This window comes from Cricetulus griseus, chromosome 4 (assembly GCF_003668045.3).
Source record: "Cricetulus griseus strain 17A/GY chromosome 4, alternate assembly CriGri-PICRH-1.0, whole genome shotgun sequence".
Classification (NCBI taxonomy): domain Eukaryota; kingdom Metazoa; phylum Chordata; class Mammalia; order Rodentia; family Cricetidae; genus Cricetulus; species Cricetulus griseus.
In genome coordinates this window covers 156,928,252-156,954,093 of record NC_048597.1, presented here as the reverse complement: position 1 = coordinate 156,954,093, position 25,842 = coordinate 156,928,252, and the positions used below count along the sequence as shown (strand labels likewise).

Genomic DNA, 25,842 nt, shown 5'->3' with positions numbered 1-25,842 from the left:
GACTGTGGCAGGCAACTAGACATGATCCTCCTGGCTTGCTCAATTCTGCACGCACGCACGCACGCGCGCACACACACACACACACACACACACACACACACACACACACACACACGTGTCCATACACCTCTCCCCCATCCTCATGCCACCATGGTGGAACCCAAGTTACCCACTGGGAAATAGCCTCACAGTTAGAAGAAGCCTCAAAGTTCTCAAGGCCAATGGCAACCTTACATAAACAAGGTCCCTGGCACCCAGAGAGCCTCAGCCCACAGTCTATAAGGAGAAGGACTGGGCTTAGAATAGAAGATGAGAGATTTCTTCCGTTTCCCAACCACATTTCTCCCTGCAGTCCCCTGTTTGTGCCTGAGAAACCCTGCCCAAGGCTTTGGGGAGGGGAAGCCAATCCCATGGCTCTGCAAGAGACAGGAGGTTAGAGATGTATAGGAGAGAGGGAAAGGCAGGGTCCACTATGGCCTTGGCCTCCTGCATTGCCCCACTTATTGTTTTGTTGTTTTGCTGCTTGCTTCTCTGGGCGGACAGAACATTTTCACTTCTGGTCCCCAAGTGTGAGAATTCATCAGGCCACTGGCTTCCTGTTTTTGCTCAAATATCACCACTTCTAGCTGGGTTCTGCCCACTAAGCAGTTTTTACAAATTAACGACACTTCCATCTGCTCCTGTGTTGGCCTCCTCAAGCCCCTGGAACGTAGAAAGGAGCACCACGGATTGTGGTCTTCTCGGTCCTGTCACCTGACCCAGTCTACTGACACTGGCTTGGGGCAAGGCCACACTGACTCATAGGAGATGCTATGGCTTTGATCACGTCTTAGGCTGTCCATCTGTGTGCACTTCTCTAGAAAGGTATCTGATCACACGCAGGAGACGGGATGTGGTTGATGGCAAAGGAGAAGGGATGACAAGTGTGAGCTTTAGGAGCAGCAGGCATGGACCAGGCTTGGAGCAATATGCAAGATGCCCTCAAGAGACTGAGGAATCCTTTCACTTTGTTTCCTGGGCAGTTCCTGCCTATGGCACGACAGGGGACTTGGAAGAGATTGACGTAAAGCCTAACTCTGCCTGCGGGAAGGGCTTGTGAAACAGGAGAGAGGTTAACCTCCAAAAAGACTGGATTCGAGATAGGCGTTGCCCAATACCTGGAGGAGTAGAGAAACTGAATGAATGAATGAATGAATGAATGAATGAATGAATGAATTGAAATCATGAACTTATGAGAGCCAGGAAGTATTTATAAGTGAAATTAGAAGAGAGCAAGTCCAGTGAGTCTTAAAGAAGGCTCCTTGGTGATGTGATACATGAGCCAGGAGGAAGACTGGGCAGAATGTGACGATTTGAGAAACCAAAGAGAGAATAAAAAGTAAAAGGAAGACCAGGAAGTAGGTGAGTAAGAAGCACAGAGTGAGAGATCAAGCCTGGGAAGGCCTGAGTCCTGACAGCCCCATCCATCACTGTGAGGGGTTAGCATCTCACTGGAGGGAGGAGCCAGTTTCTTGGAAGCTAGGCATCAGAGAGTAGCTGCCCCTTGACCTGATGTTCCAAGCCAGCAATGCAGGATATAAGGAAAGTAAATTCTCACTCCACTTAAGTGTCTTATTTCCCCAGCCTCTGTTTCCCTACTTGTGAGGCTGAAGTGAGACTGGGTACCTGGAATCCCTGCCCAGTCAATCTGTGCCCAACAAATGTATTTGCCTTTCAGATATTGACTAGTTTAGGAGTGGTCCAGTCTTCAATCCCTGCCAGATCTCTGCAAGATGGAGTGGAAAACTGAACAATGGAGTCCCAGACTGCTGGCATCTAGGGAGACCTTAGTAGCAACCTTCTAACAGCCAGCTCCTAAGTCAGAGTTGATACTTACATCATGCTTGCATCCTTTAGCTATTTACTGGGCAGCTATAGTATGCTCGGGCTACTGGTATAAGAGATAAGTTCTTTTTAATAGATAGGGTAAGAGTCAAGAGGAACCGTCAAGAAATAATCTTACCTTTTGCTTTCCCAATGCTGGAATAGATGCTCAAATAAGTGGTGTGATCAGATATCCTATGGCCACACAGTACCATGGCACAGAGTAAAAACCAGATCCTTTTACACAGTGACCAGTCCTTGACCTGATAAGCCCTGAGGTGAGACTGTGTCCCTAAGGCCACAGAATCCACTCAGGCTCCCCTACAGTCAGGGAGCTCTGGGCCACCCTGGGCAAAGCATGCTACCTCTCTGACTCCCTCAGTCTTCCTATGTGTAAAATGGGCAGTAATAATCTCTGTGTCACAGGGTGGCCACAAGGCTCAAAATGCAGAAGCATGCATGAAAATGCACCGTGGAAGCTGTCCAGTCCTCATCAGGCTGCTGGGCATCCTTTTCCAGAATGAGGCTGCCCTCTGTTTCTTCTCTAATCAATTCTAACCCACAGTAAACTTACTTCCTGGGCTTCATTTGGAGGGTTGATAGAGACCTGGCCACAAAGGGCTCGAACATCCAGGTTGGGGAACAGAACATGTGGTGGAAACCTTGCCATCTACAATAGAAACCAAACTGGGTGGTGTTTAGTCTTGAGTCCTGGGGGAAAGACAGGAGTTGAGGTTCACAGAGTCTGGGTGTGGACAGGAGGGTTGGGGTATGGAGAAGAGGACATTCTAGGCTGAGCACAGCCCTGGGAAGGACACTGAAGAAGAGAAGGGCAATGGAGCCTGTAGCCCCACAGCACAGCAGGCTCTCCAATGGGGTAAAGGAGGAAAAGGGAGCAGGGAGGAGCACTGGGGAGGACCTCGCAGGAGCAGGAGCACTGGGGAGGCCCTGGCATGGCCAAAGATCTGAGTGCCCAGTCAGTGTCCAGCCTCACAGACTTGTTGCTTGGTTTCTAGTCCATTTCTGAGAAAGCTAGAATCTGTCCCTTTGCAGCCTTCAACAGAGGACTCCTAGGGTGGAGCCACCGTCCAGGGCACAGAAAACTGCTATACCATGGGCCTGCGGAAGTAAGGAAAACAAGGGGGCATAAAGGGAACACAGAGCACGTCAGTGGACTCAGAAAGAGGAAGCAATTCTCTCTCGCTTCTGCTTCTGGGCATGGGAAATACCCACTGTTCTCCCAGTCCTCAGCAGATGTCCTTGTCCTCACCTGGGCCCAGAACTACCTGGGGCTCCAGTCTCGTCCTCCTTTCGAATTTCCAAAAGGTTCACTGAGTCCTTGGCAATTCCAAGGAACCCAATAGGCCCCACAAACCATGCAGAGCAGGGCAGAGTTGAGAATATTATTGGGGCTGCATAACCTGTGGGATCCAGCCTGCAGAGCTGGTATCCAGGGAAGAAGGAAGCCAAAAGCAACAAGCTCCAATTTCTCCATCTCTCCCAGGAGTTCTTTGAGGAAGAAAAAAAGACTCAAAGCTATGAAGGGTCCTTCTCCACAGGCTTGGTGTATTGTGTCCAAGCCCATCTGAACTGAGAATAAAAGACCCCCAACCCCTGACAGAAAGCAGTAAGGACCTTCCAAGCCTGGCTCGTTCCTTTCTCCGCAGTCTGCTATAGGCCAATGAGAGAGAAGAAAAACAAAACACAACAACAACAACAACAACAAAACAAACCACAGGGGCCTCAGCAAAAAATGAGAATAAGGAGAGCAAATAATGGCCAGCCCTCCCCTTCCTGCCTCTGTTCTGGCCTCATCATCCTTCGACCTTGAACTTGGGGCTGGTTGATTCAGTGGTGGGCTTGAACAGCACAGGCCTCTTATGCCTTCCTCCAGCTACAGCTGCTCCAGGAATTTAGCCTCTCTGGATAGAACCACTTTATACCAACCACACACACAGTGAGCTAAGTCTCCTAGTACCAGTTCCTCAGAGGAAACTGTGATAAGGTAGAGAGAGGTAATATACCCCATAGCCCTTGTCCTTAGCTGCTTTGTTCAGCCTCAACCAGGGGCTCCCCACTGCTCCACACCTCCAGTTGCTTTCTGTCACATAGGTGTGCTTTACACATGACAGCAGAGACCGGGGCGGATAGAACCCACCTGTGCCTCATGCTTACCCCAGTTCAGGAGCCTAAACAGGGACACGGTTTTTAATTGTTCTGGTCATGTGTGGTGAGCACTGAGGCCTGTCATTAGACAGAGCACTGGTCAGAGGAAGACAGCTACAGTGGGGAAGGGTGGGACATGGCCAAATCAAATAGAGGTGGAAAGGACAAGGTAAAGACCAGAGTTCAGCCTTCAAGGAAGTTAGTCACTGATAGAAAGGTTAGAAGCCATGTCTGAAATCACCCTTATAACCACATAACTCCCTAATGAAGATAACTGGCTCTCCAGCCCCTGGTATCAACTTTACAAAAATGAAACTGCAGGAGATTCCACATGACAATCTAACCTACCCTATGGAGTCGGGGGAGGACTGCATTGGATAGCAGAAGGAGGGCTGGCATAGCTATGATTCCTGAGACTCTCCTGGAATACGGTTTGTAACCGTGGGGAACAGTTGCTTCTCTGAGTCCCATGAGAAAACTGCTAAGGCTGATCAGGCCCATCCACAGAGACACAAGTCTGTGAGGCTGGAAGAGGACCTAGAAAAGGTTCCTTGTTCTCCACACTCCTGGCCAGGTTGGGCTTTCTGGGCCCAGGAAGGAAGGGCAGCCCAGGAAGACTCATAATGACCCAGGAGCCTTTCCCTGTGTAAAGAGAAGAGATGCTAAAAAGGGAAGATGGCTTGGGAAGGGCTTTGCTATGTCGTCAATCTTGCCTGACTCTCCCAGAAAAGATTGAGTAATGTATTTATGTTATGAGTAGTCCTTGGTGCTAGGCTAGGTGACAGCCTGGACCCTCTTAGGAACTTCCTCAGACATCAGGCCCACTGAGGAGTTCTTCCCTCTACTCACCTCTCCTGACCTCCAGAGGCTAGATGCTTCTCCATCAGACTCTTTGATTGGAGAACTTCATGTAGCCACCATCTGGACTGCTCATTTGGCCACTGATGGTGAAGGGCGGCCCCACTTCCAAGTCCTTCAGGTTCCTGAGACAGATTTCCAATAAAGCTGTTGAAATCGAGAGCCCAGCCTCTCCCTGGGGGCTGTCTCCCTAAACTAGAACCTACAAAGTGGTTCCTAGAAGTAGGGAAATCTCTAGGCCACTGACTCATTTACTTATCTTCCAGATGAAGATTCATCTCATCTCCCAGGGCCAGAGTAGAAGCAGGCCTGCCCTGTGGCAGGGAATAGTGAGATGACATACTCTGCGAGGTCTTCCTGACATCTGTTTCTCAAATCTATGACTTTCTTTGATTGTTCTTTTTTTAAAATCCTAGACTGTGCCCAAGACTGCATTATTTGCTATCAGGCTTGTCTCCAGCATTGGCCCTCAGATGCTTAGGGACGAGAAGATGCCAAGCCATCTTTGTATTCTTGGAAATAAATACCGTAAAACTGGCTATAATAAAACTTTTAAAATAAATAATAAACAGGTGGATGGATAAGTGAGTGGATGGATGGATGGATGGATGGATGGATGGATGGATGGATGGTGATACATGCATGCTTGGACATGGATGCATATGCGTCTATAAATGGGTGGATACATGGATGAATGTATGGATTCATGGCTGAGCAAAGGGGGTTGATGGGTAAATGAGTAGAGTAGGTAGGTGGTGCATGATGAGTTGGTGAGCGGTGGGGTGGGTGGATGGGCAGATTGACAAATACAGGGGTAGGTGGGTGGGCTTATGGATGGATAGGCGAATGGTGGGTGTAAGGATGGCTGAGTGAGTAGGCAGGTTTGTACATGAGTGGGAAGATAGATGGATGCATGGGTGGTGTGTTCTCTGCCTGAGAGTGAATGCTAAGATGATTGTTATCATCAGGGCCTCACATGGGCTGAGAACTTTTCTAAATGGAGTATTTCTGGTTTACTTACAAGAGAGCCAGAGAAGGGAAGCAGTAAGTTCCATTTCCGTCTCTAATTCTTTTTCATTATGTTTAGCCCCCAATGCCAGCCCACCCAGATCTTTCTTGGATCTACTCACCGGATTTGGTATAAGTTGAAGACAAAATTAGGCCCTGGGAAGACAGCCAGAAAAGAGAGTTAGGACCTCCAGGGGAAGTGACTATTATCTCTCTGGGAACAAACACATGGTGCTTCCCCCACCTGCCCAAAGTGTAAACAGGCTGATCTTGGGGTGTTGTGTGGGGTTCTCAAGACCCTTCAAGGTCCTTCCAACAGGAGCCCTGATCACCCTAGGAAGGAAGCAGTTCTAGCCTAGGGCCCCCCAAAGATCCAGATCTAGGCTTCACCCCAGCTCCATGTTGCAATCCTGTGAATTTTAAACTGGGTCTTTTGGAGTACCAGCCCCTCAGATGCCTTCAGGGTCCAGCCAACCCTCTACATCCAGGGAGGGAAAATGTCTAAGGGTAAAAGAAACAAATCACTCACACGACCTCACTGCAACATGTCTCTTATTTGTTCTTTTTTCTTCTGCTTCTATTCTAATTCTGCTACCCTGTCTATAATTTCTTAGCTCTAATTCTCTGTCTCAATTCTAACTCCAATTACAATTTTCTGTCTTCTTCTTCTTCTTCTTCTTCTTCTTCTTCTTCTTCTTCTTCTTCTTCTTCTTCTTCTTCTTCTTCTTTTTCCTATTTCTGCTAATTTCTGCCAGCCTCTCCTCAAGCTTCTGCCTCAGCTTCTCTTTGTTCTACCCAGATTATAAAGACCCACAAAATCTTGCAGGTATTCATCTGAAGGTCACATACCATTTCTTAAGTAAATGATAAGAAACAGAATCATTCCAACTCACAGTGCAATAAATCCAGATAGTAAGAAAAGAACTTTTTTTTTTTTTTGTTAACGCCTTAGCTAGTGAGCTGCAAACCACAGCTATAAAAGGAAAAGTCTTTTTTGTTATCTTATCTATAGAGATAGACTTTTAGGACTGAAATAATGAAAGAAATAAGGAAATTGTGTGTTGTATCCTATACTTTTGAGTGGATAAAACATCTTAAACATTTTGTGATTAGTGGTTGTAAAGGCCAGACTTTCTCGGACTGGAGACTTGTCTGTTTACTTAAGTGTCCTCAGAGACAGTGCAGCAGTGTGAGCTGCAGGGGCAAGGGATAGAGGAGCCCATACAACACTCACAGTTGTTGGCACAGTGACATTAAAAGCATTTTTTAAATCTTAATATATTGTTCATCATGTAACCCTAGAGTAGAAAGAGAAGTTTGTAACTCTATTATGGGGCTATGAAGTTAATTTATATTTTGTAGCTAACCCTGGCCAGTCAGGAAATCTTATCCTGTGGTATTTGAACAAAGGCCATAAAACTGAGGCTAGGAATCTGTGCAAAGAGTTCATTATTGTCCTTGGTACCACAATTAGGTTACTTTGCACTGTTTACCTTGACTCAACAAGTCACAAAGCTGGATACATGTCCTAGTAAATAATATTGCATTTTTTTGGTAATAGTTTATCTTAAAATCCTAAACTTGATGTTAGCAATATACCCCAAATGCATAGGGAAAATTGTGCCCAATAAGTGATCAAATAGTGCTGAACTGTATGAAATAAATTCCAAGTATTTTAACAGATGGGAGTAAGCTACAGCAAGAAATCTACAGCAAGCAAACAGCCAATTCATTCACAAGGCAATAACTGCAATACAGCTTATGTCTTGGTTTAATCCTCCAAAAGAATCTTTCATTCTGATGAGTTGATCTTGTGAAATGAGGCTGCTTAATTACTGAATAATCCTTTGGCTCCTAGCAGATATCCACCACATATGCCTGTAGACTTCAATAATGGAAGCTGAGGGATGAAGATGTCACTCAGTTGGTAGGGTATTTATCTTGCATGTGAAAAGCCCTGGGTTCCTCCCCCAACTGGGGGTGGTAATGTATAGTTGTAATCCTAGCACTTGGAGGGTTGAGGCAAGGAGATCAGAAGTTCAAGGTATCCTTAGCTGCATAGGTAATTCAAAGTCAGCCTGGGCTAGAGGCTGTCTCAAAAAAAAAAAAAATGTAGGCTGTAGCTAAACATGATGGTGGTTGGCTATATTCCCAGAACTCACTAGGCTGAGGCAGGAAGATTGAGAGTTTGAGGGCAGCCTGGTATCCATATCAAGGCCATATAAAAACAGGGCAAAAATATAATAACTTCTTCATTGTGTGGAATGTTAAAAATACATACCAAAGAAAAGTACATTGGTACATGGTAGATGCTCAATAGATAATTGTAAATTTGCAACTCATGGGCATGGGGGAGGGGGGAGGACAGGGGATACGAGTAGACCCACAGACAGAGAAAGACACATAAGGAGCCAGCCTGGTCCCCTAGCCTTCCAGGTGTTGCCCCTGGTCTTGGGGAGTTTAAAAAAAAAAAAGAAGAAGAAGAAGAAGCTGGCTACTTCCTCTAGTGGGAGGAACCTCCATTCCCTGGATAAAGGTCCTGCCTCCCCATCCAAGCCCACTTCAGCTGCTCAGCTACCCACTACAACTGCCAGAGGAAACATTTTTGCATCCTGCTGTGCTGAAAAGCTTACCATCCCGCCCAGCCTTGCCAGCTTTACTGATGAGGAAGGGCAGAGCAGAGTTTGGGGCTGTTTGGCATGGGGCTCACTCACCGTCCCAGCAGTACCCGCGCTGGTACCACTTGGCCAAACTGTAGCCAAGGATGGATACAAGCAGCAGTGACAGTCCCACTCCAAGGATCATGCCCAGCGTGCTGATGGAGTCCTCACCTGCAGAGAAGTCATGCATCCTCACGTCCACGGTACCAAAGCCCTGTGCCACTTCACAACTTCCCTCCACTTCCTCCCACCGCCCATCAGTCCTCTACAAGCCTGTCAGGCTAAGCTGGCTGGCTCAGCCCAACCACGCAGTGATGGGAATGTCTGATACCTGAATTGTGAAACTGCATCTAGGCAGGGTATCTTTAGCATGTTAATCCAAAGGCACAACACTCCTCTGGCAATGGATATTTCAGAATTGGAGAGATTCCTGAAATCATGGGCATTCTATTTAATAGAAGATGCTCTGCCTTCTTGAAGAAGAGCCTGGGAGGCTTGGCCTCAGCACAGTCTTGGTGGCCAGGAGGGACAGCCTGGAGACCTTCAAGGGCACAGACCATAGGATCCCAGGTTTCTCCCCCTTTTGCAAAGCCCATGTACCCAGTGGGCAGGGCTTGCATTCTGCTTGCTCTTTGCTCTTGCCACTTCTTCCCTTTTGTGGACTGAGCTCTCAGCTAAATTATTTGTTATTTGAAAGGCTAAACTAAGAGCAGGAGACAAAGAGTGTTTGGAAGTATGCAGGGAAGTGAGAGGACAGAACAGAAACAGAGAGAGTGACCAGACTCTGAAGCTGATGGTCGGCACACCATGAGGCAGGTCACCTGTGCCAGGGCACAGGAGGTAGAGGAAGCTGTTGAAATATGATGGAGAAATAGAATGACTCTTTATGCCCAAGGGCAAAGGGGCAGGGCCTCTAGGGATGTTGCCATGAGTCTGGGAGGTGTGTTGGTTGAGCATAGACATTGGGAGTAGGCTAGTGCATGACATGAAGTCCAGCCCCATCGTTTGCATATGGTGGGAGCCATTAGTCCCTCTACCCTTCTATATTTCAGCAGTTCTTATGGTTATTGAGACCAATACAAAATGCACAGTTATGAAACAATTAATGGGAATGTCAGGAAAAGAGGGCACTTCGGATCAGACCTGGCACACACTAAGTGCACAATAGATGTTAATGATGTCATTATTGCTGTCATCATTATCACCATCAGATCTGTCAAATACTGCAAGTGTATTATCAAGTACTTTACTGTTTGCTTCACCTAAGCTACTTTCCCAAGTTTCTTGATCTTTCTTCCCAGTAAAATAGCCAGGTTAAAGCCAGGCATGATGGCACTTGGGAGGCAAAGACAGGTGGGTCTCTGTGAGCTTAAGGCAATACTGTTCTATATGCCAAGTTCTAGACCAGTTAAGGGTACATAATGAGAGTCTGTCAAAACAAGAAAAAGACAGGTTGTTATTCTCCACACATGAAGACAAAATGACTGTCAAATGAAGAAAGGAGGGGTCTCTCTTTCTAATCATAAGTTTCAGAAGCCCAGACCCAGAGACAAAGGAAAAACATTCACAGCATGGGCAGGAAGTGAGAATAAGACTGGCCCTTCTAGCTATATTAGAAAGAATCCCTAGCCTAGGAGAAAATCAGGAGATGAAGGAAAAGTAGTTGACAATGATGTCAGTGAGTCCCAGAAAGGGGACCCATGCTCTTTACCCAAACATTGAGCCCAAAGAGACAACAGGATTCCCCAATAGAATTGTGGGAACCCAGAGCTAGGCAGAGTCCCAGGAAAGACAGTCAGAGCCCACTTAAGAACAGCACCTGTGTAAATGGAGTCTCTTGCAGCCTTAGAGAGCTGCAATGCCCTGTCACAGCAGGGAACAACCACATGGCGGGGCCCCAGGACACCCCTGCAGTACCTTATCTAATTGATACTCAAACCCATCACCACGCAGATCACCATGGTGTTGTTGTGAGCTGGTGACACCAGGGACTCTTCATTACTCCCCCCAGACCCTTTAACTCCTTTAGAACAAGCAGGAAACAAGGATTTCCAACACTACTGAAGTGCCTGCCGTATGAGCAAATTAAGACTAAAATTAGACATTAGATTCTAGGAACATCAGAGTCACATTTTTGGCACACATGAGTTTGTCAACTGACGTTTGTGCCTGCTGCTAATGGTCAGATCGTAAAGATCACAGATGTCACAAAAGGGATTAGCAACCATACAGAAAGGCTTGGTGGAGTGCACTTGTTCTCTTTGTTACTTCTGCAAATGTGTAAGGTCATAGCATCCACTGCCTACACAAACATTCTGGAACCTTATCTCGAATATCCCAGCCTTCAAACCATAAGCAACAAATTCCTAGTCCTAACAAATTAGCCAGTGTCAGATACCAAAGGCCTGGAGTGGACAGTGAAGCATGTTGAAAAGCATGTTGAAAAGCACTGAACTAGAAGTTGCCTCGGTGGGGACAAGTACAGGTTAGGAGAATTAGTAACCTGGTGCTAGCCCAGGATGCTTCCAGGCATCCCACAAGTCGTGGATGACATCTTTTCTGCACCGGTACAAGCTTTATAGAAATAAATAGAGGAGACAGAAATCCTTGCCCTCCTGGAGAATACATTCCAGAGGAAGGAGATGGCCAATGAGCAAAAAAAAAAAAGGAAATGATATATGAGACAGTGGTGTACTCCAGGGAAAACACATAGAGCAGAAGAGCTAAAACGTCTTGTGAGTGTAGAGAGGAGAATTGAAATAGAGTGCTCAGGGGAGCCTCATGAAAGAGGAGTTGATGAGCAGATGCTCAAAGGAGGTGAGAGAAAGAAAATGCCAGGTAGACATCAAGAGGAAAAAATATCCTTGACAGAGGAAGCAACAAGTTCCAAGAGAACTGTGGCACCCTATCTGTCGAGGAGTGCAGGAATGAAGTTTGTGGTGGGAGCCATGTTACAGTGCTTCAGAGACACAGAAGGGAGCTCAGCCTTTTTCTCTGAGCAAGCTGGGCAGTCAGCACAGGACTCTGAGCAGAGAACATCTAAAGACAAAAGACCAAAAGTAAAAACAAAATCCCTACACGTTAGCATCCAGGACACAGCCACTTGGAACCTGGTCCCAGTGACAAATGGAGTCTTAAATATTTGAAACCTGATCCTAAGGACCCATAGTGTACTATGGAAGGGGCCAGTCTTAAAAAAAGACAACATTCACTTTAAACTGTACTGCCTAACAAGCTAGTGAGATGCCCTCCTAGCTAAGCAGACATAGACACTTCACAAATGGCCTATGAAATAAGACCAGATAATCAATCACCCCTCCCCGAGCTGCTAGAGAGGAAACCCTTCTCCCTCTGGGCAACATGCCCCACCCCCACCCTATGAACTCACAATGCTTTCTATCAGTGTGCTCCAGTAAGTTTTCACTATCTTTTCGAGTACTGAGTAAGTTATTTTTACCGTTCACATCACTGACCTTTCTAGATACTGTGTCATGAGACAGAAGGACATGATTGACAGAAGGCTAACCCCAACTGTTAAAAAAGGTAGAAGGGGGTGACACCGAAGGAGGGCAGTCAGGAGGCTTCTGCACACACTCAGGCAAGATGTGACCACCAGAGGACACACAAACAAGGAGCCAAGGTCAACCCAAAAGCAAGGTCATTATCCTAGTTTCCCTTTCTGTTGCTGTGATAAAATACTCTGACCAAAAGCATTTTAGCTGAATAAAGGTATATTTGGCTTTTACTTCCAGGTCACAGTTCATCAGTGAGGGAAGTTAGGGCAGGAACTCAAGCAGAAACCATGAAGGAATGCTGTTGATGGGCTCATTCTCAGATTCTGCTCAGCTTTCTCATACAGCCCAGGTCTAGGGATGCTTCTGCCCACAGTGAGCTTGGCCCACCCACACCGATCTCCAATCAAGACAATCTCTCATTGATAGGGCCACAAACCAATCTGATCTGGGAGGTCCCCCAGCTGAGTCTCCCACAGATGACTCTGGGTTGTTATCAGGTTGACAGCTGAAGTGAACCAGCACAGTCATCTATGAGAGAGAGAGAGAGAGGACAGAGATTCCAGAAGCTCTTCTGTAACTAAGGGGTGCTGACCAAGAGCAGAGGGACGGGGGCAGCCTTCACATATTGGTAGCATAGCAGTGACTGTTGAGGCTGGGATTTCAAGGGTCCTATCAAAGAAAAGTATCCAGAAATAGAAAACAGCAGAAGAAAAGCACTGATAGGGCGGTCCCTGTCCTAAGATGGGAGGTGAGGGAAGGAGGCTCCGTCTCTGTCTGTTCCCACCCCCATCTATGCCTTTTGAGATTGCTTGCAGAACACCAAGTACTCTGATTTACCTCTCAATTTTTCCAGTATGCCCCTCTAATGGCTATTCATTACTTAGTCTCCCCTTTATACTTTTACATTTTTACCGTAAAATATTCCTGTTATAGCCGCATTGAACAGCATGGTCAGCAACAACGTGCCTACTTCTAATCTCCAAAGATTACAAAATTGCACCCTTCTTGTCTATTAATGATCTCAAGCAGAGATCACAACTGGTCAACGTGCCAAGAACAAGTGACTGTGAGTGCTCAGCCCTCAGTGGGACATCTTATCAACCCCTCAGTCAGCCAACATGGCTGAAGAGGAATTTGGAAGGGTGTTAGAGTTGGGACAAGTGCTGTGAAATGCTGTCTTCTGGATATGATGTGGCTGTGGTTCTCATAAACTCACAGCAGCTGTGGCTACCTGCACAAGACCTGTGCCAGACCAAGCCAGCTGCAGTTCTAGTGTGGATAGGGAAGAGCTCCCCAGGTCCCACCATAGCTGAGGAGACATTGGCAGCTGATGGTTGCTCGGGAAGGAAGATTCGTGGTTCTGTGGGGATGAGGATGCTGGTAGGTTGCCCATGCTCCAAGGGACGGCCCACACATGGGTATGTATTTAAGGGCAGCACTAACCATACGTAGTGAGTTATTAAAAGAAAAAGGGGGCATGAAGTTGAGCGGTAGATGTGATTGGGTAATACCAGGGAAAGTTGGAGGTAGAAATGGGGGATCAGTATTTCATATTTCATTCTATACATGTATGAAATTCTCAAAGAGCAGTTTACCTTGAGATCTCATTTTCAGGATAGACCTTCCTTCTTTTTCCCTCTAAGTAATCTCTCTCCCAAATTTTGTATTTATCTTTCCTATGCATATTTCTAAAGCTGCCCCTTCATAGTCACATAAATTATATAAAAAACAATTTATGGCCATTTCCACTTTATCTATTGTGGAATAATGAAGACCAGATTCTCTTTTGGTTTGTTGAGACAGGGTTTCTCTGCATAGCCCTGGCTGTCCTAGAATTCACAGAGATCTGCCTATAGACCAGGCTGACCTTGAACTCACAGAGATCTGCCTGCCTCTGCCTCCCCAGTGCTGGGATTAAAGGTGAATGCCAGATTCACTTTTCATCTTAAATAGCCAGAACTCCAAATAAAGCATATAATGAGCGAGATGGGCTATGTACTTCCTGGGAGAAGAATGTAAAAGGAGGAGGACCACTCTGCATTTCAGTGTGGACACATGAGCAGCCGCCACCTTGCCTCCACAGCCATGATAGACTCAGACTGTGAGCCAAAATGAGCCCCTCCCCCCTCCACTTGCTCTCCCTGGATATTCTGACTCAGCCATGAGAAAGCCGCCTACCTAATCACTGTTTTCTGTACAGATCCAAACGTAATGCGGTAACCAAAGCAAGGAGCCATGGGGAAGAAAGCAGGAAGAAAGCAGATCCCATTTCCATCTTCCTGCAAGCGCTACATGTTATCAGCAGGTGCACATATTTAATGACAGAGAAATGAAGAGTTTTCTGGGAAGTAGAATTAAGCACCATCTTCCTTTTTTTTTTCTTTTTCTTTTTTTCTTTTCTTTTTTTTTTTTTTGTTTGTTTTTCGAGACAGGGTTTCTCTGTGGCTTTGGAGGCTATCCTGGAACTAGCTCTTGTAGACTAGGTTTGTCTCAAATTCACAGAGATCTGCCTGCCTCTGCCTCTGCCTCTGCCTCTGCCTCCGGAGTGCTGGGATTAAAGGTATGCACCACCACTGCCCAGCCATTTTTATTTTTCTGCATTCAAAAAAATTTACCAAGGATAAGCTCTCGTTAAGTCAGATTTTGAACAATTTTAATGGCAGGAAGTCTTTGCCTGGTGTTTTATTGATTTAGACTTTCCTTTATTTTTACATGCCCACACATGCCACAGTACACATATAGAGATCAAAAGACAACTTTTGGGTTGGTTCTCTTCCTTCTATAATGTAGGTCTGGGAATCGAACTTGGGTGATTAGGCTTGGCAGCAGGTAGGTGCCTTTACCTGCCAAGCCATTACAATGACCCTAATTTAGGGTTTTTCATGTAAAACTCTATATAGTCTTTGAGGCACAGACCCGAGAAAGTCTTTGTTTATTAATTTAGATGTGTTTCTGTTTTTACCTAAACCTCAGGCTGTGGCCTGTGGGAGATCTGCCTGTCTCTATGTGTGTCTATCTCTGTATCTGTCTGTGTGTGTGTGTGTGTGTGTGTGTGTGTGTGTGTGTGTCTCTCTCTCTCTCTGTTCCTCTCTGTGTCTCTCTGTGTCTCTCTGTCTGTCTCTGTGTGTCTGTCTCTGTCTCTGTCTCTGTCTCTGTCTCTCTCTGTGTGTGTGCGTGTGTGTGTGTGTGTGTGTGTGTGTGTATGTGTAAGTCTGAGTATGGAGACTAGAAAACAACCTTGGGTGTCATTTCAGAGGTGCGGTCCACCTCACACTGTTGTTTGCTGCTGTTTGAGAAGGGTTCTCACTGGCCTGAAGCACACTAAGAAGTCTAGGCTGGCTGGCCTGCAAGACTTAGGAATCTATCTGCCTGCCTTCACCTCCCTCCCCAGCGTGGGAATTCCACGTGCCTACCATCATGCCCAGCTCTTTTGACTTGGGTCTTAGAGATGGATCTCAGTCCTCATATTTGCAAGACAAACATTTTGTGAAATGAACCATTTCCCCAGCCCCTGTGGTGATTATGTTTAATTGTCACTATCTCAATCTTTATTTCCTGTCATACAATTTCCACGTAGGTTAAAACAAGCTCAAGGGTCACAATGTCAAAAGTAAATGTAAATGAGAAATGGAGACTTTCTATAATTACCAGGTTACTTATCATAAGTATGACAAGTAGGAGGGAGTCAGCCACCTTATGACGGCACAGCCCCAAGGACAGACACTCAGATACTCAGTGAATGTCTCTTAGAATACGTGTTCATTGGGGTGTCAGCTAATAAGCCAGATTATGACTATGACTAGAAATGAGGGATTTCCCTCTGAAATTCAGATTATTTTGCTCATACACAACCTGAGCTCTCAGCAAAACCTGTGGCTACCTTTAGCACCAGTCCTGACACTCTACACCCAGGGAGCATTTATCCTCATGCTCAAAAGGTCTGAATGGAGCTCTTATGTGCCAAGCTCTGTGCCCAGTCTACACTAGGCATAGAGTGGTCACGACAGAGGAGTTCAGACTTCATGAAGCATGGTCCATGCGAAAGCCAGTTAATCACTCTAGGGATCATATCTGTTTACTGAAGAAGTACAGAGTCCCAGTATAACAGGGGAACTGGACTAGTCTAGGATGTCAGAAAAGGCTTCCTTGAGTGTGACACATAGGCAAAGCCAAGAGGATAATGTAAATTAAAAACAAAAACAAAAACAGAGCAGCATTTTAGATCCAGAAAACAGCATGGACAAATAGCTTGCAATAGAGAATAGAGACAATTAAAAAAATACTGAAAGACTAGTGTGTGAGGCTGGTGCATACACTAATGTGGGGTTGGGGTATGGAGTAGGGCTGGTGTGGAGTGGGGCTGAGTTTGGAGTAGCTTAGATGAGAAATGGGGTTGGGTGTTGATTAGGGTCAAGTGTTGAGTAGGGCATTGGGTGAGGGGGGGAATGAAGAGATTATCTCATGCAGCCCTGTGGTCTAAGTGAAGTAATTCTACTTTGTGGGAAGCCACACAAGCAGGTAGTGGTACAACATCAGGACCAAACATGACCTTTCTAAAACCTATCCTAGCTGCTCTTTGTAGAATAAATTCAGGCAGAAAAAAGTGAGGGGTCCTGTTAGAAGGAAAGAGGAAATGGTACATTGACCTTGGCGGTTACCTTGCTGCAGGATACATGGATCAATTGTCAAATGACCATATGTCTGACAGGTGGCTTTAGTGGGAGGAATAGACCTTAAGATTTGCAATCAGATAGCTAGGAATCAGGGTCAGCACAAGGAATCTTCCTGCTTAAGAAGGACAAAGGAGGGAGGGAGAGAGGAAAGGAAGAGGGGGAAGGAGGAAAGTAGAGAAAAAACTAAACACAATTCAAAATTTAAAAGACAGAAGGACAAGAGGAAGGGGAGGAGGAGAAAGAGAGGGAGGAGGAGGAAGGGGGAGGAAAAGGAGAGGGAGGAGAAAGAAGAGGTGAAGAAGAAAGAGAGGGAGGAGGAGGAATAGGAGAAAGAGGAGGAGGGAAAGGAGGGGAGGAAGAGGAGGAGAAGCAGGAGGAGGAGAAGGAGGTAGAGAAAAGGAAGAAAGGGGAGGAGGAGAAACAGGAGGAAGAAGAGGAAGAGGAGGAGGAAGAGGAGGAGGAAAAGGAAGGGGTGAAGAAAAGGAAGAGGGAGAGGAGGAGGAGAGATAAGATTCTGGCACAAAAGCATGAAGATATTTTGCGTGAAGTGAAACAGATTAAGACTTAATTTTTTTAAACAACCATTTAAAGCCTACAGGCAAACAGCAGATGAAAAAACATCTATTCTAGCAGTTTTGTGAGAATTTGGTAAGAAAGGCAAGAATTTCCCAGCTCTGTCTCAGCTCAGCAAAATGGAGACTTCACCCAGACTACTCAGCCAAAAACACAGAACATGCTCTGTGCAATGTCAGCTGCAAGTCGTGGAAGGGTGGAGCCTGGACCCAAAGCCTCTGCAGCCCAGCAAGAATGTTCTGTCTCTAATAAGAGGAGACAGAGGGGAATAAAGCCAATACATTCAAAAGATGGGCAATGAGACTAAAAGAAGCACCTAATGTTGGATTTAATAGGAAAAATTTAAATAGTCATCATAATTATGTTTCTAGAGCTAAAGTAAAATATGATTAAAGAAGTAAAGGAAACTGGGTGTGGTGAACACCTGCAGTTTAGGTGCTCCCCGAGAACTGTAGAGGCTGAAGCAGGAGGATCTTTGTGTTCAGAAGTGTAAGGTTATTCTCAGCAACACAATCAGACCCTGTATACAGAAATAAAATTCTGGCTTGGCGGTGGGGGCGCACACCCTCAATCCCAGCACTCAAGAGACAAAGACTGGCAGGTCTCTGTGAGTTTGAGGTCAGCCTGGTCTACAGAGTGAGTTCCAGAACAGCCAAGGCTACACAGAGAGACCCCGTCTCAAAAAACAAGAGATGGGGGAGGGAGAGGGAGGGAGGAAGAGGAGGAGGAGGAGGAAGAAGAGGAGGAGGAGGAGGAAGAAGGAGGAGGAGGAGGAGGAGGAGGAGGAAGAAGAAGAAGAAAGAAGAAGAAGAAGAAGAAGAAGAAGAAGAAGAAGAAGAAGAAGAATAAAATTCTGTCTTGAAAATGACAGTAAGCAAAAAATAACACATTCATTGGAAGAACTCCATAACAGATCTGAGCTAGGAGAATAAAGAATAAGAAACCGTGAAGCAAGCCAATCGACGGGAGGGAAAACATGAGGTGAACAGCCAGAGAAAATGAGGCAGCAGTGGTGTCAGAATGGAGGGTCAGAAAAGACCAAAGGAAATACTCAGAAAATTGCACAAAACTTCTGAAGTTTACATACCCAGAAACTCCAAATAAGAGATTTACGAATAGACAAACACTTTTAAAAAATGCTAAACATCAAAGATAGCAGGGAACTCAGAGGGAGCTGGCCCATATGATGAGCAGCTGCTTCCGGCTGTAAATAGCAGAGATCAGAGATACAGTGCCCAAAGGAAAACCCATCAGCAAGAACCCTACATTTGGCAAAGCTGTCTTTTGATAGTGAATACAAAATAAAGATAAAACCTTTCAAGGTTAAAAAAAAAAAACTGAATGTGTTGCTAGTTGATCTAAGTTAATTAATGAAAGGCTTTCTTCAGGCTACAAGCAAATGATTCTGCACGATCATTTGAATACACAAAAAGCAGCTCCACAGTGTAGTGATTATTATTTCCATGCAGATGGCCTTGGGTTCAAGCCTCAGTAGAACCAGGTGCTGCACTATTAGTCTTGGGTTCAGAGTATAGCTCAGTGGTTGAGTACTTGTGTGCAGTATCATGAACACACACATACACACACATACACACACATACACTCACACACACACACACACACACCCTACAAGCACCGATAAAGATAAACCTGTAACTTTTGCATAGATGTTTATTTCTCTGTTCTTCATAGGTATAGAAAACAAGTGCATGAAACATTATACGTAATATAATATTGGGGCTATTACAGATGGAAACACATTAGTCAATAAATAGCACAAAGAAAGTGGATGGTTACAAAGTAGTGTAGAGCCAACTATGATCATAGCTGGCAATCATAACAATATCTTGTTAGACTTATAACAGCACAGAAAGTTGGTAATAGAATAGAGACATAGAAGAGAGGCAATCACTATAATCAAAGGGGTTGCAACCCACAGGTTGAGAACCACTGATCTAGAACAAGCAAAAAGAAGGAAAACAATGATTAGAGTAGAAGTTAATTAAATATAAAAACAAAAGTGACTGCCAGTTAAACTAAAAATCAGTTCTTTGAAATGAGTGCCAAAAATTGACAAACCTTGATTAAACAAAAGCAAACAAACAAACAAGCAAAAAGTCCTCAAATGACCTGATCCAGAAATGAAGGAGGGAAATGCCACTGACTGCATAAAAAGGATTCCAAAGGAAATCCAGGAGCAACTGGCCCCAACAAAGTGGATAGTTCAGATGGAATTGTCAGTTTTCTACGACAAACCACCAAAGGTGACTAAAAAAGAAACATGCTTCCCATTTGTGTGAGCTTATGCTCTACTGTCCTATGGGGAAGAGAGAATGCTTCTTCTTTTTCCCAAATAATATTTTTATTAATTATTTCAGAATTTCATACGATGCATCAAGATCAGACTCGATTCCTATACATCCCAGGTCCACCCTCCTACCCTTGGATTACACACACACACAACAACAAAAGAAAAAAAACCCAAACCACCAAGTCCAATTGTGTTGCCCATATACTCAATGGAACATGGTCAAACTCCCAATGGCCAGCGCCTTAAAGAAAACTGAGTCCTTCCCCACCACCAGCCCTCCAGAAGCCATCAGCTGTGAGGAGCCACACTTCAGCATCTTTATCACAATGTTCGGGTTTTTGTTTTGTTTTGTTTGTTTTTTGAGACAGTGTTTCTCTGTTGTTCCTTGGCTGGTCTGGAACTCATTCTGTAGCTGGTATCAACTCACAGAATTCCCCTGGCCACAGTCTCCTAAGTGCTGGGATTAAAGGCGTGCGTCATCACCACCTGGCTCCCTATCTCAGTTCTTAAGGACTCTCTTCAACAGTTTCCAATCTAGATTGTTTCTTTTGGGGGCGGGCAGGTTGGCACAGAAGCCTTCAATGTCTCTCAATTCTCAGTTATCATCTCAATTATCTGAGATAATGGTAATTCTCAATTATCATCAACACCTGTGGGGGGGGAAGCTACCTTGCCCATAGCAGCTGGCTACAGCACAGATCTCAGGCATTACATGTTTTCCTGCTGCCATCATGGATCATGGACATCAATGTGGTTTCTGTAGACATCAGGGACATCAGCATGGCCACTGGCGGCAGCACGGACCCTGGAAGTCCCTCTCTCCAGAAAATGAACCCCCCCTTCGTCTTGGACACCTGTTGCTGCTCAGTCAGGGTGATCTCATGCTCTGTTCTGCCATCTTTCCCATCTCTCCGTTGCACATTCATTTATTAAGGTGGAATTGCAGTCTGCTGCGTGCCACACAGTACATTACTTTGCCCAAACAGCTTTACATGCCAGTTCTTATTGCAGTGAGTCATTGTTCTGGTGCATCATGAACACTGGAACCACTGAGACTCACCTTGGATATCCTGTTGTTGCCCAGAGTCGGGGTGAGCAATCATGGAGCTGGATGTCATGCCGTCATATCTCAGGCAGAACCCATAAAAGATCCAGACAGTTGCACACCTCCCTGCCCTCAGTACCAGATATCTCACCAGCACCCCAGGCATCCTGGACACAGCCATCGTGCTTTCGGATCAAGTGGTGGCACCAACCTAGCATGCTGTGATGGGGTGAGGCCCAGTGGTGGCCTGCACCTCCCAGCAGGCCCAAGAACTGGCCCCGCTTGGTGATGACATGCATCATTGTCTGCCATGGTGTCCCACACTTGTCACCGCTGTCTAGTTCTGCTTTTCTCCACTAAACACACCACTCCATTCTGCCATCTTCCTTTCCAATTCAATGAAACCAGTTTTTAAAAGCATCCTCCCATAAGATGTCTTCTTCAGTTGTTCCAGGGACAGTGGACACTCTACAGGCTCATCCTTTACCATCACATTTCCCCCTCAAAGCCTCCCTGGGTCTCCCAGGCTCCTCGGAGCAACCTGAAGCCCCACGGATGCTGGTGGCCTCTACCATCTTGAATCTGTCTCTCCAGGATGTGCTTCTAATGGATGTGTATCTATTCCATGGAACTGGAAGGTCCCAGCCCCACCCCTCGAGCTGCCTTAGGCTCTTCAGGCCTGTGACTCAACAGGCTGAGAAAGGAGATACAGAGCTGGAAGGCATGACCAACCCCAACTCTTGAGGTAGAGGTGAGCTACCACTCCACACCTGTAGTTCAGGTATCTTTGGGCTTCTCTTAGCATTACTACACCATACAATTGAGGCAATCGGAGACCAGAGCAAATCAATTCAGGTGGGAAGATTAAATAGTGTAGGCTTGTTAGGTCCAAACTAGGCCCAAAAATCACAGTGCTGGTGACAACAGAAAAGCACCAGGTTTTCAGAGATACCAAACACATGAAAAGCAGGCTAAGCACCTGAGGCTACAGCTCCTCACCCACTGATGCTCACAGTCAGCCTTTGACCCCTAATGCAAGAATGAGTCTGGGCAGAAATAGTCAACTCACTGATCATAACTTGCCATGACACAGACCAAGGCTCAGTGTCAAGTCCCTTTCTCCTCAGCAATGTCACAGTGGTATCTACAATGCCAGTGGTAGATGAGCAGGATGTGTCATTCCTTTCCAAGCAACAGGGGGGTTAACACCAACCTTTATGCTGATGATTGAGTCTATGAAAGACAAGGAGGGAGCCTCAAGACTTTATGAGTCCTCGGTGTGGGGAGATAACTCAGTTGGTAAATTCTTGCCTTGCAAGAATGAGGATCTGAATTCAGTTTCCAGAATCCACATATAAACAAACCGGGTGTGGTGACATGCACTTAAAATTCTACTGCTAAAAAGAGAAGATAGGCATAAGGCATATCCCTGGGGTTCAGATTCCTTAGGCCAGTCATCCTAAGCCATTTGATGAGTACAGGTCAGTGAGAAACCCTGTCTAAAGGGGCCAGGGGGGAGTGGCCTGAAGAACAGCACTCAAGGTCGCCCTTTAACCTCCACACCACAGGCATGCACATGTATGAACACATACGCACACACTGGTTCAATCACGCATACATACATACATACATACATACACACACACACACACACACACACACACACAGAGAGAGAGAGAGAGAGAGAGAGAGAGAGAGAGAAATGAAGTATGAGTCCTGCTGGCTAACTGTTAGAAATATAATTTCAACATGAATTGGTTCCCTGCCATCCAGCCCTGAGCTTTGCCTCACTCTTATATATCTATATATCTAGGGCCCCAAGTCTGAGCCAGCTTTTTCCTAAAATCTAGGCAAGTCAGAGCAGATGTTCCCACATGTTCCAGAGTTCTCCATGGATCTCCAAAGCTGTCCAGTCAGACTCTTTACAGGTGATCCAGGAGTCTGCAGCTTTCCGAAAGCCCTCACCCAGACATTGTCTGTAGCTAGACCCGTATAGCCTGTGGGTCTGAAGGACAAAGGGATGAGTTCACAGAGGTCTGTTGAGATGAGAGGCAGTGTAGGGAATTCCCCAAAGAAAACAACCCTGATGGTATCACCTTGAAGAGGAAGCAGGGGAGAGTCATTTTGAATGTACTTATGATCAGACAGAAGGATGCTTAGGTTTGGGGAAGTATTGTTTTGAGTAAAACGATTTAAGATAAATAAATATTTTGGATGTTTTGGTAGATGCTGTCCAAAGAATACTTGGCTCACTACTTCCTTGAGTGTGATAAAATCCACAAGACAACTCAAAGTGAGGATCCCTTCTAATAAGTGAACTTCATGAGTAAATTGTTACTTGTCACCGTTAACTGCTAATGTGATCCGGGGAGACATAACTGGAAGATGGATGGCAACGGGGCCAGGCTGAACTCAGGCCTCAGTCAGGGCTGGTGGGATGGGTACTTTAGGGCATTGGTCATGTCTTCATTGGATTGAATGATACCTGGGGGATTAGTAAACTCCACTTATTTCTATAAGGGTATTTCCCAAGAAGATTGGCATATTGGAGTACAGATAAGAGGTTTAAACCTTGAACGTGAGCCAGACAGTGGTGGCACACGCCTTTAATCCCATCATTGGGGAGGCAGAGGCAGGGGGATCCCACTGAGTTTGAGGCCAGCCTGGTCTACAGAGCGAGTTCCAGGACAGTCAGGGCTACACAAGAAACCCTGTCTCGAAAAAGTAAAATAAAATCCTGAATGTGAATGGCTCCATCCAATACGATGGGGAATGTGTTATTTATTCACTTAGACTGTAATTTTCTACAATAACAGTAGAGTACTGGAAGTTTTCATAAGTGAGCTTGCTTGACAAGGAAAGGACCCAATATTACCTTGTTTTGTGTTGTGGTGGAGAAGTCACTGTTTCTGCCCATCCTGGTTCTTGCTCTGGGATCAACTTTCACCCTTGTGCTGGATGATGTTTGGTGGGGTCCATGTGAAGTCAAAATGTCACCCAAGAGCAGACATGTGTTGTTCATCCACATTCCTCCAGGCACTGCTATCTCAGTTAAGGTAGACCTTAACCTTTCCTACCCAGAGACCAAGGGTTGGGAAACCATGGAGCAGGCATTAGGTCTGCCTGCATGGTCTGACTCCATAGATAGAAGCAGCAAGTAAAGTATTTCAGGCACCAAAACAAAAATGAGAGGCCATTCCCAGAATGGAATAATAAGCTGCAATTTCTCACCTAAGAGGTATCATGGCAAGGGTCCCTTTACATCAGACCAAACAAAGGACTTCCATGCCCTGGAATCACTGTGGCCCTCCACCTCCACTCCAGGGCACCAGGTTTGGTGCCAGCAGTGGGCTGAACAGGGTCTGTGTCTTGGGAAGAATGGGATCCTGAAAGCAGACGCAAGGATTTTTGAGTGGCTTGTGGAAAGCTTCTGAGGGATGGTGCCTGGCCAAGAGCTCACCTCATTCATTGTTCTGCATCATGCAAATAGTGCAGATGAATAGAGAAATAACTCTTTTACTTGACAACTTTGTGCATTTGTTTTAACAAACTTGGGGACATTAGCACAGCAAATCTAAATGGTGTGGATTTTATCAATCAGGACAAGTTTGAATGTTTTAAAGACCATCCTACCGAAGAGCAAATAATGGTACAGGTAACTTTCGGGCAAGAAGTCATAAAGTGATGGAGAGCCAGAGCTCTAGATTAAATACATGAGGAACATCCAACACCAGCCCATCTCAGAAGGATGGATAGCCTTTGAAAAGGACACTATTGTAATAAATAAAGTAGCACAGATCCTGAGTCAGGATGGAAGAGGGGCCAACTTCTCATTATTCCTTTTCACCAACAACCTCAACCTCAGGCTGAGATCTGGGGGAAAGTGGAGGCTGATGAGATAGCTCAGTTTGTAAAGTTCTTTTGCATAGACACAAGGACAAGAATTCAGATCCCCAGTGCCCACATAAAAGCTGGATGCCACAGTTTGTATCTGCAATCCTTCTGAGGAAATGGAGACCAGAGACTCACTGGATAATAATATAGCCAAATTAGCAAACTCCAAGTTCCCTGAGAAACCCTGTCTCAAAGAATAAGGGAATGCTTGAGGAAGGCACCCAACACTACCTCTCACCTTCAGGCACATATGAACACACACACACACACACACACACACACACACACACACACACACACACACACACCACACTTATGCAGGTATGCATGAATACATATGTACACACACAAAGAAATAATGAAACAATTTTGTCAGTAGTCACACAGTGCTTGGCAAATAAACATTTTGTTAACCTAAATATGCTGCCCCAGTAAATGCCTCATGCAGCTACAAGCACAGGAGCAACAAGAGATGCCAACAGCAGCCTCTGGATGCCACCTTCCCAGTTGGCAGGGAGAGGCTTAGCAGGATGGTCAAGCCTTAGCCTCAAGACCTTGAAGCAATGTCATGGAAACCCCCAGCCAACCACCACTCTGAACTTCAAGTTCATCTTCGCTAAATGAGTGAGATATCCTCATGGCATTGTGGCGAAGACCGTGTGAGATAAAGGAAGAGCTGCTCTTACGTGTAAACCTGATACATTGCCTGTCAGTAACATGAAGGGAAGCTCTAATCCTTGACATTTTAATTTACATTTTGCATGTGTGTTTTATAAATGGTTGCCTATACCAGTGTTTAAGTACAAACGTAACTTTTACATGCTTAATATTACGATACCCACTCAACATGATTTACTGATGGGAGACACAATACAAAAAGCTTGGTGACAATAAGACTGTGATCCTTATCACTTGCACCTGCTTGGAGGGCTGTCAGTGCTTCTCTGTCTACCAAAGCACCCATGCTGAATGCTGAGAGAGGGCATTGGGAGCTACTGGGGATCCCTCGCCACTGAGGTCAGTCCACCCAATGCTGTGGTGGAATCTCTGGGCGTCTCAAACTTTTCTGGAGCAGATACAGAGCAGCTCTGTAAGGATAGAGCCTTTTTGAAATTTTTTAGTAATCTATTTATTTGTATTTTATGCACATAGATGTTTTGCCTACATGTAAGTCTGTGTGAGGGTGCTGGATTCCCCTGGAACAGGAATTACAGACAGTTGTGAGCTGCCCTGTAGATGTTGGGAATTGAACCTAGGTCCTCTTGGGGAGCAGCAA

At 45.6% G+C, this 25,842-nt stretch overlaps 1 protein-coding gene across 1 annotated transcript; it reads right to left on the bottom strand.

Annotated features, from left to right (window-relative positions):
- Positions 1 to 4,912: 4,912 nt before the first annotated feature.
- Positions 4,913 to 20,745, bottom strand: Smim35 (small integral membrane protein 35). Its single transcript, XM_035444212.1, has 4 exons — positions 20,688 to 20,745; positions 8,610 to 8,726; positions 6,018 to 6,051; positions 4,913 to 5,012 (listed from the first exon to the last, which is right to left on the bottom strand). Exons 1-4 carry the CDS (start codon positions 20,743 to 20,745, stop codon positions 4,913 to 4,915), a joined length of 309 nt encoding a protein of 102 aa, XP_035300103.1.
- Between the last annotated feature and the right edge of the window lie 5,097 nt (positions 20,746 to 25,842).

What these genes read in the sequence shown, in the direction of transcription:
- Smim35 (XM_035444212.1), bottom strand. Translation starts at nt 20,745, where the DNA reads ATGACATCCAGCTCCATGATTGCTCACCCCGACTCTGGGCAACAACAG. An exon ending in GCAACAACAGGATATCCAAG is followed by an intron (nt 8,727 to 20,687) that starts GTGAGTCTCAGT and finishes ACTTCTCTGCAG; the next exon opens with GTGAGGACTCCATCAGCACG. An exon ending in GCGCGGGTACTGCTGGGACG is followed by an intron (nt 6,052 to 8,609) that starts GTGAGTGAGCCC and finishes CTGTCTTCCCAG; the next exon opens with GGCCTAATTTTGTCTTCAAC.